This window comes from Microtus pennsylvanicus, chromosome 16 (assembly GCF_037038515.1).
Source record: "Microtus pennsylvanicus isolate mMicPen1 chromosome 16, mMicPen1.hap1, whole genome shotgun sequence".
Taxonomy (NCBI): Eukaryota; Metazoa; Chordata; class Mammalia; order Rodentia; family Cricetidae; genus Microtus; species Microtus pennsylvanicus.
The window spans coordinates 10235803-10250937 of record NC_134594.1 but is presented as its reverse complement, the minus strand read 5'-3'; the positions used below and the strand labels follow the sequence as shown (position 1 = coordinate 10250937).

Below are 15135 nucleotides of genomic sequence, written 5' to 3'. Positions count from 1 at the left end.
CATGTTTAGCATGTGCAAGATGCATGGGTGTGAGTCCCAAGAGCTGGAGTATTCAGTAGAGAAATGCATGTTTAGCATGTGCAAGATGCATGGGTGTGAGTCCCAAGAGCTGGAGTATTCAGTAGAGAAATGCATGTTTAGCATGTGCAAGATGCATGGGTGTGAGTACCAAGAACTGGAGTATTCAGTAGAGAAATGCATGTTTAGCATGTGCAAGATGCATGGGTGTGAGTCCCAAGAGCTGGAGTATTCAGTAGAGAAATGCATGTTTAGCATGTGCAAGATGCATGGGTGTGAGTACCAAGAACTGGAGTATTCAGTAGAGAAATGCATGTTTAGCATGTGCAAGATGCATGGGTGTGAGTCCCAAGAGCTGCAGTATTCAGTAGAGAAATGCATGTTTAGCATGTGCAAGGCACAGCGAAAACAAAAACAACTAAACCAAACCCAAACCCAAACCACTCTAAACAAAACACAACCAGTCGGCAAGCAGTATGTGTTTGTGGAATTAAAGATAATAATAATAATGATAATACAAACTTGTAAGTGCTTTCTGCATATTTTAGGGAGACCTGTAAAGAATAATGAGGGGCCAAGGTGATAATTCAGTCACGAAAGTGCTTTCCGCACAAGCATGAGGGCCTAAGCTCAGCTTCCCAGTACCTGCATAGAAGCCGGGTGTGATGCTGTTTGTATGTGCTGCGGAGGGAGGCAGTGACGTGAGGAGCCCTGGAGCTCTTTGGCCTGAACTGGGGAGCTCTGGGGAAAATAAAAGGTGGAGGGGAGCTGTAGAGATAGATGGTGTGGAGGTTAAAATGCTGCTCTTCTAGAAAACTGGGCCCTTCCCAGAACTGGTGCCAGGAAGCCTCAGAATGACCTGTTACACCCTCCCATCCCCCCCCCACAGGTGTCAAACACACATAAACAGACTTTAAAAATGGGAAAATGAAGACACCCAAGGTCGACCTATGGCCTCCACATCCACAAGCATCCCCCTCCACATGTACATACATGAACACGTATACACATGAACAGAATCATAAAGAATGCCTCAGATCTATGGCTGGTGCTACATACACGTGGAGAGAAGCAGTCGTTTCTGGATAATAACCGATGTTAAAACGTGGAGGAGACTTTAAAGCTTCAGTTCCCCACATTAGTGTGCTAGCAGCGAAGGGGGGGGGGACGTCCAGCTTGACTCTTTGGAAGACTGGAAGACGCCAAGGCCAAGTGCCACCGGAGATCAAGAGGGAGCGGCGAAGGGGAGGCGTGAGCTCCAGTCTTGGCCCCATGTATGTGGCTACCTTCACTGTCAACCTAACCAGCTGAAACAGACTTTAAGGCTGGGGGAATGGGGTGGGGTGGGGAACTCTTCCCTTTGCCCTGCTCTGAGAAGCTCTCCCTGGATCCTCCACCCCGTTGGACATCTCTTAAAACTTCCTTGCTTCTGGCCCTTGCTGCCTTGGCCTTCTCTGTTCATGAGCTCACAGCAATCTCATTCGTACGTTGGTGCACTAGTTGGTGATCCCGGGAACATTGACTCCCCCTCCACTTTGCTGGTTCCTGGTTTGAATGGCAGCCCGCATGTCTCCTGTTTTCTGATCACCTGGAAATAGGGACCCAATGCCTCGCCGCCCCGTTCCCCCACTTGGCACCCGTGCCGCTTTCTGGTTAGGGTCCAGGTGTGTCTTACCCTGCAGTGGAGCCTGCTGCGTTCAGCTTGCTTCCTGTCTCACTGGCCCTCTAAGGAAGATCCTGAAGTGCGCATATTTTAATGCTTTATTTTAAAAAGATCACAAATTTCAATTTTAGGTTAATATTTTAGTCTTAGAAAATTAGCAAAGGAAACCGTTTTCAAGGTTTGTTGTTCATCTACAAATGCTTTCCAGATAATCCATGCAAAAGTCTACGTAGAGCTACTCAATGGAAGGACTTCTCCTAAAGCAGTAGTAGTTGGATTCTACTTGGCTTTAAGTGGTTCCGACCCTAAATCCCATCTTGAGAGAGTTCTGAAAAGACGATGAAGCCACAGACAAAGTTTATTTGGAAACATAGTTTAAAACCGCGCCAATGTAAATACAGATTAACAATATGAAAAAGGAAGGCATGCCTTCAATAAAGTATAAACATACTACCTCAAGCTTGGTATTTGCAAATTATAAGTCATCTGAGTGAATTAGCACATCAGTAGGATAAGTGATTATTTTTTTTATCGTAGTTTTATTTCAAAAGGCAATGCAGGGAAAGATTATGACAGAGGCTTACTACATGGCCGAGCAGGCCGCGAGTTACTCACTATGCCACAGAAATATTATAGTATGCCAATAATATTCAATCCCCCACTGCTGTCAGTTGACTATAGATCACTTAACTTGGGGTTGATATTAATTTAGAAATTCAGTGTAAACATTTAAAGTTAAGTTTTTCTCTGTTACCTATGCCAGCTTGAAAATGAACCCCCCAGATTTCAAGGTACTGAGCACAATCAGGAAAGCATCCTGGCACTTCTCTTAAAACACAATTGTTAGGTCAGGCTAGATACGCAGTATTCATAGATATACAAAATAGATAGAAATGTTTCTAAATCGTTAATAAATGCTTCGTATAGGTTGTAAAAAGTTTACTGAATTGATCAGTTGTTCTGTTCAACTGATGTAAACAAATTTGGGTAATGAAGATGGAGGTGGGCTTGGGTCAGATGATGGACGGGGAACAGAAAGACCAATACTTTAGGCTTGTGTCTTCACTGATGGTAACATGGCAGGTCATGAACCCACGGATCACATGGCACAATCCTTTCCAAAGCCTTGTGAGAGAGTCGTGTGTCTCGGTGGAGAGGGCGGATACCCATGTGAGCCACTGTGTGCATGTCATTTCCCTCCCATCAATTCACAGGGAAAGCAGAAACAACCTCAGTGATGCCCACGGTACGGTTTAGCCACCAAGGGCTCCCTTGTTTTGCACCTTTGATCATTTTCCTTGCAGGTTTTCTAGGACTGTCCCTTTGTCTTGCTAAGGTATTGCTCATCTACCCTCTTCCCAGCTCAGGAGGTTCTTAGGCTGGGGCCCTAGTTTCCAGAGCATTTGTAGCAGCTGTGTGCAGCGTGAGAAACTATTAAGCCCCACACTTGGATTTCCTGTTGCTTTCCTCTTAACTGTGTGTTGTCTCCACACCTTGGTCTTTCTCTGCGTGGGGGAGGAGTAGTTTAGACTCTGGGTTTGTGTGCGGAAAGGCACAGGGGATTATGAAAGGGTCAAAAAGTTGTTCTTCACATATGACCTAATGAACTGTCTTTTTACATTTTCCAGACAGTATATCTTAACACAGCACAGGATGGTCTTGAACTTCGTGTGGCCAAGAATGACCTTGAATTCCTGACCTTCCTGCCCCCACCTCTCACTTGCTGGGATTACAGATGTGTGCCGCCATGAGCAGTGGAATACTTTGGAGGAGCATGGGAGACAAGCCCTATACCAGCGGGGCTACATCACCACCGCCAGCCCCACTAACCTGAGCTTCATCCTCTCCTTTCCTAGCCTTTTTTCGTAAAACTGGCGCTTTAGTAAACAACAGAGAGAAGACATTGACCAAAAAGTCATCTCCTATTCCTGAATATGAGTGCTTTTGGTCAGGTTGATCAAATCTAGTTTCCGAAGGGAGAGGAACCTTGACCTTGCAAATAGAACAATAACTCACATGCTGCTCTGTGACGTACTAGCCCACTGGGAAACTAAGGCCCCATGCCCACTTTGCCCCAGGGCAATCTCCATGTGCTTGACATCACTCTAGCCTTTTTGTATAATTTAGAATCTCTATTTTTTTCCTGTTTTTTTCCCCCTAAACTTGAAACACATTGTTAAGAATTCAGAACTCAAGGCTTCTTGTGCAAAGACAATTGCACGGCCTGGTTACAGTTTTAGCTCTGTCAAGCTTCACATGGGTTTGAAAGGACACAGGTCTGTACCTGGGTCCCTCCGATGACTGGACTGGGGCGGGGCAGTCACAGGGTTTGAACCAGTGCCGATGTGATGTCAGGCGTCTACAGGATGAAATGGGAAAAGCCAATACAAAATGCTGGGACATTAGGAAGTGCCTGCGTGTTGAGGAGAGTGGGAAGGCAAGCCAGCCTATGACACCAGTCATGCACAGGGGGAGTGGGCCGGTTTACATTCAGGATCTTGCATGCTTTGGTTAATAGTCATAGGCAGATTGTAAGCACTGATACATGCAGTAGTTTTTGTACCTGAGGTTATATGTTTTGCTTTTTTAAAAATCGCCTTTTTACAAACGTTATGCCAGAGTTTGTCTATGAACACTCTTTAAAAATATATGTATCTACTTCTTAGTTCAAAACAGCTTAATTCAGCCAGTCCTATAAATAGTCAGGTGAGAAGGGCATTGTGCAGGATCATTTGCACGGGGAACCCGTTGGAAGCTATGTTACAAGGTTGAAGTCATGGGTGTTGCCTGTGTCTCCATTTTCAAAACGAGAGGTCTCAGAAAGATGGCACATGAATTAAATCTTCCAAATACCTGGTTTCTAGACTGCTTCTAGAAGCTTGTCAGGATAGGAAAGAAATCAGCGTCATGACATTTAGGCGGGAGCGATTCAACCTTGTGGAAGCAGTCCAGAGACAAATGAGGACGCACAGTGACCACCCTCTTACCTTTGGTCCCCCCAGGAGTGCACAGATAACGTCTTATGCTAAGACGTTTGGGAACTATGAGATGAGCTACAATTACAGTCAAGCCTTGCCCATACGGCAAGAATATTCCAGAACGATTTACCGATAAAAGAATTTAGATATTGTTCTAAAAGTCGGCATGATCTCTCAGTATAAATAAAAATGGCATTAAGTCTGGGAGTGAGTGTATTCTGGATGTGCCTGCCTGTTCTGGCAGACATCGACTGGCTGAGGAAGTGCACTTCATTGTTAGTCATTAAAGTTTCTGGTGGGTTGTGGGGAGGGGTGTCAGGACGAAACACAGAGAACGCAGACTCAGCGAGGCTGACTTGGCTAGGAGGTTCTTTGCTCCTCATCTGTACAGGGTCTTCTGGAGCCCACGATGACCGTAATCTCCTGATTGCCCTGGTTCCATTTCCCAAGTGCCGGGATTGCAGCTGTATACCACCATGGTTGGCTTATGTGGGTCCGGGGTGCACTGTGCTCACTGATCTACACCCCTGCCCCCTTTATTATACCTCTTCTTTGCATGCAGATGTTCTACCAAAACCTGTAACATTTTGAAACTCAGCAGTGGTTTCAAATGGTTTTCTCTGCATTTTCATCCAATTTACTGGCAAAAACAGGTCCCTGGAAGCTACTGAGAGGCCATTGTATGAAGGAGTCTCGTCCTTAGGGTCCTCACCATCCTGTGAATATGTTCTGTCCTTAGGGTCCTCCCCAGTGCCTCAAAAGAATGCCCTAGTCCTTTGAACAGAAAGAGAAAAGGCAATTTCTTGCCGTGAAAATCCTGCAACAGTTCTGCATTTTGAAAGCAGATGACGAAAAGATGCAGACACCATGAGGAAGACACGAAAGCCTCACTCCTTAATGTCTGCTATGGCTCTATTTATACAATGTCTTATCTTTTAGTTAGTGGTTTCTACTTACCATCCTTATGATAGCATTGGACATGGCAACTCTTTCCCTCTTAGGCACTAATTTTGATCTTCCTGATAGGTGGTTGCCTGTGAAAATCTTAATTGTGACGGATAGAACTAGGGAAGTGGAGAAAGTCCCGTCAGATATCCTACATAATGATGAAGTGGAAAACTGTCAGCTGTCCCCTAAAATAACTCCCTGGACTTTGAAGCTACTTGGTATTGCAGTTAAATGAACTTGGGCCACAGTATGTGACACCACTTAGCAACAATCAAATGAAATAAAACTTCCCGTCATTGTACTAGGCGGGCTGAGCCTGAGCTCCTGTGGGAAGTGGTGACTGGTCTGAGGGTGTAGTGGGTCTTTTTCCTGGCACGATCAGGGGCTGCTGCTGAGGGCCTGGGAGAGCAGTGTGAACAGAAGGACCAGGAAGGTTGCTTTGAACCCTTCATTTACCGGCTTGGAAAGGTCTCTGAGGGACCCAAACCAGGTGGCCAGTAGGTGACATTTGGAGTGAGGAAGAAGGCAAGAATGGTCACTACACTATCAGCAATGTTCAAGCAGGAAATGCCATGGTCTCATCTGGCCCAAAGAGGTCTTCGCCGTCTGTTTTTTAACATTCTAGAGCAGAGGCTCTCAACCTTCCTAATGCTGTGACCCTTTAATATAGTTCCTCATGTTGTGGTGACTCCCCCCACCATAAAATTATTTTTGTTGTTACTTTATAGCTGTAAATGTGCTACTTTTATGAATTATAATGTGAATATCTTTGGAGACAGAAGTTTGCCACAGGGGCCACGACCTAGGAGTTGAGAACCACTGGTCCAGAAAAATCTGCTCTTCAGAATACATCTGAGGTTTGCTTTGCTGCACAGACTAATAGAAAGCATGGGCCAGAGATGGAGAGATGGCTCAGCTATCAAAGGCTAGCAGGGGTTGTTGCCGTGCCCTGGAGTGGATGTCTTAATGCCCGTGTCCTCCTGCGGAACTGGGGCCACGGCTCCATCTTAGGGAACACTGACAATGAAGAGCAAAGCCTGACACCTACAGTGCTCTCATCAGCTTGCCCTTAGAAGACAGAAAGCTCGTGTGACAGATAAACCTCGAGGACTTGTAGTCACCTGTGAACGTCATGTCTTTCACAATCCAGGGACTCCCTGGTGATGGAGTGGCACATTTTCAATCAGGAGGAGGTAATTTCACAGTCACTTAATCTGCTCTGACCCAAAATGTGGTTTCTGGTACCTACAAGTGTTAGTGGAGAGAGTTATTAGTAAGCAAAGGGCATGAAAAAGTTGGGACCAGGCTGCTTTTAGGATTCTGAAGGTGGGAAGGCACAAGGCGACAGAGACTAGGGTGGCTTATTAGAATTAGAGCTGAGCATAATGGTGTTTTGGTTAGTGTTTTGCCAACATTTTTCTAATTCTTTTTAAATAACCACCAAGCCTGAACATCTGCAGTAATCTGAAGACGTATTTGGAAGGTTAACAGCTAAGCAAGACGTCCCTGCCGGTGGCGAAGGCCTGGTTCTTGCCGAGTGTTTAAATTAGAGCCCAAGGGGCACCTCCTTCAGAGGAGAACTCTGCTACTCAGCATAGCTCGGCCACAAACGTGACCTTCTGTCCCTCACAGCTTGAGGAGGTGGACAGTGTGGGCTATCATGGAACTGAGGAAACACATCAACTTTAGGAAAAATGTATTTATCACACTTAAGAAATACCATTTGAAACAGGGAGAGTTTAAGCGGAGTGCCATTGTGCCGGGCAGTTAGAAAGCCGGAAAATGGGTATGAAAACAAGTTAACACACGCTCACTAGAAATCGCAGAAAGTCGACCTTCCTTCTGCAGGGAGAATGCAGAGGCAGAATTTTGCTTCCCACTGAGATCCAGAGTCCCAGAAAGCAAGCAAAGAAAACTGGGTTTAACATATTTACATCCTATGCCAAGGCGCCTTCAAAACCCTGCGCTAAGAAAAAACTCCTCTCAGAATTTTTTATTTGGTCCATTGAGCTAACAAATCTGTCTCAAATCCTCCAGCCCCCGCCCCCTCTCTCCCCAAGTTAGAAGCTGGAGCAACAAACCGGAAGCTCAGCAAGGCATAAATAAGATATTAAAGTGCTTATGTACAATCCTAGACAGGATTTCATTGGGAACAGCAAAACGTCTAGTGCAAAAACTGCTTTCGCCAGCAGAGTTCTCTCTCTCTCTCTCTGGAAACAAAGGCTTATAGTAAAAGTTAAAATGGGAGGAGGGGGAAGCGACGCCTGCCTTTAGTCAGGTTGTATGTGCATGCGCCAATGGCCCGGACTATATGTTCAGTCTCATGAAAGGCGAAGACAGCCTGAGTTCACTGACTGCAGACAAACTGTCTCGCCAGGTCCCATGAACAGGCTCCTCAGGTGTGTCCCCACGTGACTGGGGACAGGATAACTCAAAGTCCACTGGTAACTTGGAAGAGTGTACACAGTTACCTTATCTTTCTTTGTCATGAGAAGCTTGGTTCTTCTCTTGAACCCGACCTTGACTTTGTGCTTTTGGGTCTGAACAGAGGCCAGGTATTGTCTGTAGTATCAGTTAGTTCTCTTGGGCAAAATGACCACAGCCTTTTGACTCTCTGCTTTATCCTTTAAAAAAATCTTTTTTTTTTGAAATTCATAATAAAATAGTTTTGTCCCTTTTTAGTATAATACCAGATGAGGGATTATTCTGTATTTCTTTCTTTTCCTTTAAGGATCCAAGTTGAAAGCTCTCAGGAGGACATCCAAGTCACCAAGGTTGGCTGCCTGGAAGAGTTCTGGCTGGTCCATCAGCGACAGTGCAATTCTGAGGGCAGCCCAGATGTTCCCCGAGATGGCAGGGTGAGGGACTTGCTGCTGGTTCCTGCTCTTTCTTTGCAAACTGAGGGCCGTGAGAAAATTGCTGACCGCTTCTCTAAAAAGGGAGAAAGGCACAGCTTAAGATCCAGTGAACGCCAGAGTCAGCACACTAAAATAAACAGAGTTGCTTCCCTGCCACGCCCTAGGTCTCTTCTCCAGGGTGAGGGGGCTCCCAGGGATGGCTTTCAGGTTCTCCAGTTACTCTCTTGTGAACAATTATTGTTAAATAGAGTGGGCCAGACAGGGAGGAGGAAAGTCTGTTTTACTTTGGGAGCAGAAAAGAGGGAGGCTACTTTGGTGCCTTTCCTCTGCTCAGGGAACGACCTGGAGACATTATCTGTGTGCAGATGTAATCTTTGTCTTTAAGGGAAGAAATGGCCCTCCTTAAAAGCAAGGTGGTCTAGGCTTGCCTGGTAGTGACTGAAATAAGGAGCTAAGCTTCTTAGTTAGACTGGCTGGCCTTCACTCCCAGGTGTTTAGCCTTAGGCAAATTTCTTTGCAGAGCTTCTGTCTCTAAGTGAATAATAGGGATAGCAGGAGGCATTTTAGGATTTGGCTGTAAAGTACCCTGGAGTCAATTCATGTAAAAGTTCTTACGGTTGAGATCAATAGTTCTCCCATGTGGTCTGGAGAGCCTGGGGCTTGTGCGGGCAAATGATTTTCATTAGGAAACTGAGAGGCTGGTGACCTTTTTCACTTTCCCCTCCTCAGCTGCTCACCTGCCTACCTACTGCCTGGGGCCGTATGGGAGGCAGCCCAACAGACAGAATACAAAGGCAGAAAGAAACTGGCTCTAGGGAGCAAGATAGTACAGGAATTCTCCAAGGCACTCGGCTACTCTTCTTTCCTGGTACAGTTTGGTTTTGGAAAGTGGTTATTTTCTTGTAAAGCATGTCATTCTTATTGCTATGCAATGTTCTATTACTTTCCAGTGAAGCTCTTAAAGTGCTTTAATTTCTGACACCATAAGTATTGATAGACAAAGCTCACATTAGCTCAAGGCTTTGGTATTTTCAGCATTTGTAGGAAGTACAAAGGCATCCTGAGAACGGGCGTGGGGGTGGGGACAGCTGAGCTCCTGGCTCTTCAGTGGCTTTGCAGCTTTTTGGGCCCATAACTGTACCAGGACATTTCAAACAATAAGCCCCCATTTAATTTTGTCCTCCTTAACTTTATTGTGTTTTAAACAATAGAGCCACCATATTTTTTTTCCCTAACTAATTCTATCTGATGGTGTAGAAGAACTGTATTCTTGGCTTGGCTTTGCCCAACACGGCTCTGAGCCTCCCAAAGTCCCTCTGGCTTTCTCCCTCTCCAAGATTCTTTTTTCCTTAAATGGAAAAATTAAATGTTGGACTATTAATAGTTCATACAGACTTACATGGGTGTTAGCCCCCGAGTAACTTGTCTGAACCCAGGCATACTTCACCTGTAGGCACCCAGGTTGATGCAGCTGATCCCCAGGTTGTATCTGGACCGGATGAAGCCCGGCTGGATCTCCAGGGCTCTCGTGTAGGCCTCTACAGCTTCCTCACTGCGGTCTCCATTAGCCAGGGTTGCCCCAAGACGGTTCCACAAGGAGTAATCCTTATGACAAAGACAGGAGTTACTTAATACCCAGGAGCACCATGGAGTTCTCCCACCTCTGAGCTTTATAGCCGAAGCGAGATGGCTGAGGGCTTAGTCAGGGCTCATGAACAGGGTCTGTAGGGAGGTGAATTATTAAAATTTCCCCCTGGTTCACTGGGTGGAAAGGACTGTCATTCCTTGAAGAGCTGCGGTCACTGGATGTCTTGTATTTCACACTTTCATTTCAGGCATTTTGGCATGGACAGCGGCAGTGGTCTGTCATCTGTCCTTGAACTCACCAGAGGCAGAGATAAAATGAAGGAATGCACCAAGGATCACCCCTGAAAGTTTGTTTGCTACAACCCCCCCCCCATCCCCAGGGTGTTTTGTTGTGCTGGGATTCCTTACCTCTGGCCGAACAGTTAAGGCAGCATTAAATGCATCAATTGCTCTGTTGAACTCCCCGCTCAGGTGGAAGAGAACCCCAAGGCCTGTCTGCAGGTCCGGGTCTATCATGTCACCATTTTGGTGGGCAGCTTCCAGGTAGAGTTCCTTCACTCCTTCCAGAACAGAGCTAGGAATGAAGAATCAGATTCAGTGTCCAGGACGTTGGATCACCTGGAGCCAGAGCTACATACAGGTGGTTGGGTGGTGTTTGGTATGGCTGCTGGGAACTGAACTTGGGTCCTTTGGAAGAGAACCATGCATCTCTTAACTGCTAAGCCACTCCTCTTGCCCCATATTGGAAAGTTTTCCTTAAAAATAGTTTAGGGTCTAGAGCAACAGCTCAGTATCTACGAGCACTTATTACTCTTGTGGAAGACCTGGGTTTGATTCCCAGCCCCCACATGTGGCTAACAATGGCCTGTAACTCCAGTTCCGGGGATCAACACCCTCTTCTGGTCTCTGCAGGTACCAGGCATGCATAGGGTACACATAATCTACATTCAGGCAAAATGCCCATATGCATACAATTAAAAATTAATTGATATATATATATTTTAGCTTCATGAGAGGACGACTAATATTGGATTATAAACACAATACAGCCAATCATCAGTCATCACAAATATATAACAAGGCTCACGTGCAAGCCATGTTACGTAAGGTCCTCATGGGAGAACTCCGTTGACCCAGTGTTCCGTCCTTGAAGCTGAACTGACCAATGAGATTCAACTCAGATTTCCTCCGACAAGGGACTTAAGTGTATTCAACCCTAGTTCTCAGGGTATTGGCATTAATTCCAAAGCACCTGAATTTGAAATATGGGTAAATGTCTATAAATAGCCACAAAGCAGGTCATTGTGTCTAAAGGACAGCTTCTGAGTTTAGATATGTGTACCTCAAAAATCCAGTCTGTGGTGCTGTGGGGAGGTGGTAGAACCTTTGGAAAGTGGAGGCCTGATGGAAGAAAGTCAGGTCATGGAAGCAGGACAGGAAGGAGATATGGGGAATCTTGCTATCCCCCGCTTTTCCTAGCCACCATGAGGTGAACTACCTCCTTGACCACATGCCTTTACTTTGATGTATGTCCCATCATAGCTCTTAAAACACTAGGCTAATTGACCATCGTCCAACCCTTTAAAAATGCCAGCTCAAAGGAACCTTTCCTCTTTACAAATTGCTGACCCCAGGTATTTTGTCATAGTAATAGGATTCAGCATAGAATGAGGACAACCTGTCAACTGGAGACTTAGACATCCGCCGAGTGAGGCCTGGAGAGCTCTTCTTGTTCTTTACAAGGTATTTGTACTTTGGATTCTGCCTAATCCAGTTCTTCAGAGCCTCGCAGGCATCCTGCTGATGACCAGTGTTAGTGTAACTCACAGCCAAAGCCATCAGAGCTTTCAAGTTGTTGGGCTGCAACTCCAGGCACCTCGAGAGAAGACAAAACAGATCAATTATGCAGCCTTGAAGCCCTGATTAATTAAAAATTGCAGAAGTTAAATTATGTCAAGTCACTGGAAAGTACTTTATTTCTCCAAATGAGAACCCAGATCAAAAAGTGTGGTTTTTAAAGAGGCTAAAGCATCCTCATGACAGCTGGATTTGTAACTTTGTGTTTTAAAAATACATATTTTATCTTATGTGAGTGTTTTACCTGCATGTTTATCTATGTACCACGTTTGAGCCTGGTACACAGGGAGGTCAGGAGAGGGGCTGGATCTTCTGGAAATGGAGTTACAAATGGTTGTGAATTGTAGCACCTGCACTATGGGATGGTATACGAGCCGGGAACGCACGCAGACAGAGACACAAGGACACGTGTCTCTTGATACAAGAATGCAAGAATGCCCACTTTATTGTGATCAGGGGCAGCTTATATAGGGCTCTGGTCATGCCCCAGCTCTCAGTCTCTTTCAGCTGCAGACTCATCAGAACCCATTCCCCTGCCATCAGGGTCTTGTGCTCAGAGTAGCTGCAGGGTCTGAGGGTCTGCAGTCCCCAACAGTGAACTACCATGAACCAGCTGAACCAGGGTCCTCTGCAGGAGCAGCCAGTGCTGTTAAACACTGAGCCCACTTTTCCAGATCTGGTTTTGATAACTTTAATAAACTTTGCTAAAGTGTGGCTGCTATATGATAAAGAGAGAATATTATTTAACTGCGGCTCTATTATCTTAACTCCCCTAAGTTGGACTTGAACAAAATGTTGATGCACAGAGATATAAAATGGCTGTACAATGTGTTGCAAAAGAGAGGGGACTCTGTTTCTAGACTACTAATGCAGGCTTGTACATGTCTCAGGCTATTGTTGCCCCCTGAGTTCCCTTCTACTGGCCTCCGGCAGGACTTTACAAATTTAAAAGCGCAAAAGAGGGACTTTGCACTACACACATCTAGCACTGGGGGGCTGCAGTGTGACCTCACGTGGGAGGGTCCAACAAGCCCCCAGATGATGCACACCCTGGTAGGATCCGCCTACGGCTTGGAGCATCAAGTTCCCAGGGCTTCAGAAAGGCAGCAGCAAACCCTGAGTGTGCTTCAGAACCCCTGGGAGATTCTAGTGCTAATGACGCATGCTTCCTCTGTCCTAACCAAGTAAATCATGATTTCTGAGAGTGTCCAGGACTCAGACTCCAGGGCATCTTAAAAAAGAATCCCGTTGTGCATTTGCGTGCAGAGTTAGGAGCCACTGACTCAGTGTGTGCTAGATTTTTGCATCATGGGATGGGGGTTCAAATGCCGTCTCTCCTGCACATGATCTTTGAGGCCTTGGCCTTCCCTAAACTCCCAGTGTCTCTTGGCTACAGGAAATGGCTCTCAGGCAACACCCCAATCGACTTATACTGTGAGATACCAACCACAGTGGGCGAGTCTACACTCTGTCCCTCCTCCAACCTAAGTGATTTCCACCTGCAGCCAGTAATTTGAATGCATTCTTTCCTGAAGAAAACTTCTGGAGCTGTGAAAGGCTAGAGCATTGGAGTCTATTGAGCACTGAGTCTGACTTCAGATTGCTTTTTTTTTTTTCGAGACAGGGTTTCTCCGTAGCTTTTTGGTTCCTGTCCTGGAACTAGCTCTTGTAGACCAGGCTGGCCTCGAACTCACAGAGATCCGCCTGCCTCTGCCTCCCGAGTGCTGGGATTAAAGGTGTGCGCCACCACCGCCTGGCCGTCAGATTGCTTTTAACACAGACTTTCTTTGGTTTTAGAAACGAGAATTGATTTGTAGACTGAGAAATTATCCCATCAGAGCTATGTGTGAGTGGAACATTGCATTCCAGCACAGGCCTTGGACAAATGCTTCCCTCTCCTCTTGGAGGAAGAGCCTGGAGGTTAAGTTCTGCGCGTCCCCCAGGCCCACAATTTTGCACTTAGCTTCATCTACCTCTGGAGGGCGACAATGGCTGCTTGTTCATTTTCATTCTCTGCCTGGGTTATACCAAGAAACTGCCATGCCTACGAAAACAAAACAAAACAAAATGAAACAAAACGCAACGCCAACCAAACAAACAAAAACCCAAACCAACACAAGAAACACACACACACACACACACACACACACACACACACACACACACACACACACAAAACAGACTGTTAACAATGCAAAATGAAGCAGACTGCTTGCCATTTTAGTTAGCTTGGCTGTGATGCCCTGTGGGGAGCAAGCTTAATGATAGGGCTGTGGCCTAGAGGGAGGACCCGCCACACACTCCAGCTCTACTCTGAGCTGCCTTTCCTTGCTTTGCTTGCTCATCTCTGCAGATGCACCATGACGCTGTCCTCGTAACTATAGCGCATTTCCCCAGTTCTTCATTTTGTGCCAGGACCCAGTGCGGTTTTGAGAACCCAGTAAATGGTCTATAAACGTGGGCTGAGTAAACCAAGGGTAATATATGCTGTGACTTGAGACCCAGACAAAAGTCATGTTTCTCCATAAAAACCACGGGCAAACCTCATGTTCATCTTAGATTTATTTGGATACATGGTCGCTGTATGTAAACCAGGCTGGTTCTGCCTGCCTCTGCTCCTCCCTGCGGTGTTGAGATTAAAGGTGTGCACCACCATGCCTACCTCTGCTCCTCCCTGCGGTGTTGAGATTAAAGGTGTGCACCACCATGCCTACCTCTGCTCCTCCCTGCGGTGTTGAGATTAAAGGTGTGCACCACCATGCCTACCTCTGCTCCTCCCTGCGGTGTTGAGATTAAAGGTGTGCACCACCATGCCTGCCTCAGGTTGGCTACTTTTGTTTGTGTTTCCTGTCCTCAGTTTTCATCTTTTGAGACTTTGGAGCTCGAAGATTAGAAAGTTGTTAGAAAGTGGGTGATGGGCAGCTTTCTAACAAGAGCAGCCTGGACCAGGGGACCTGCTTTGTAAACCTTGGTGAAGGTGCATCCTGCAGCATCCTGTCTCATTCCGATGTCTTAGCATACTCAGGCACTTTCCCAGTGTGACAGAGGAAGGGGAATCCCACCTCAGCGTCCCCAGGGTCCTGAAGAATTGCTGCTTCCATGAACAGGATGGTGACAGGCAGGTCCCCTTCCTTCAGCCTCTTTAAGCCTTCTTCAAATGCTCCAGGCCAGTCCTTGAAGGGATTCTCGGTGTGAAAGTAATAGCCCTGTGATACAAAGAGGCCAC

At 46.2% G+C, this 15135-nt stretch overlaps 1 protein-coding gene across 19 annotated transcripts in view; it reads right to left on the bottom strand.

The window, feature by feature from the left end:
- Positions 1-2021: 2021 nt before the first annotated feature.
- The window catches only part of Pex5l (peroxisomal biogenesis factor 5 like), a 201536-nt gene continuing 188422 nt past the window's right edge, over positions 2022-15135 (bottom strand). For all 19 annotated transcript variants that reach the window (XM_075950897.1, XM_075950888.1, XM_075950887.1 and 16 more), the window contains 6 exons: positions 14972-15115; positions 13883-13953; positions 11731-11928; positions 10461-10626; positions 9913-10070; positions 2022-8538 (listed from right to left, as the gene is read on the bottom strand). In XM_075950897.1, the coding sequence (XP_075807012.1) occupies positions 8334-8538; positions 9913-10070; positions 10461-10626; positions 11731-11928; positions 13883-13953; positions 14972-15115 (942 nt within the window). In that variant the 3' untranslated portion in view covers positions 2022-8333. The remainder of the gene's footprint in view (positions 8539-9912; positions 10071-10460; positions 10627-11730; positions 11929-13882; positions 13954-14971; positions 15116-15135) is intronic.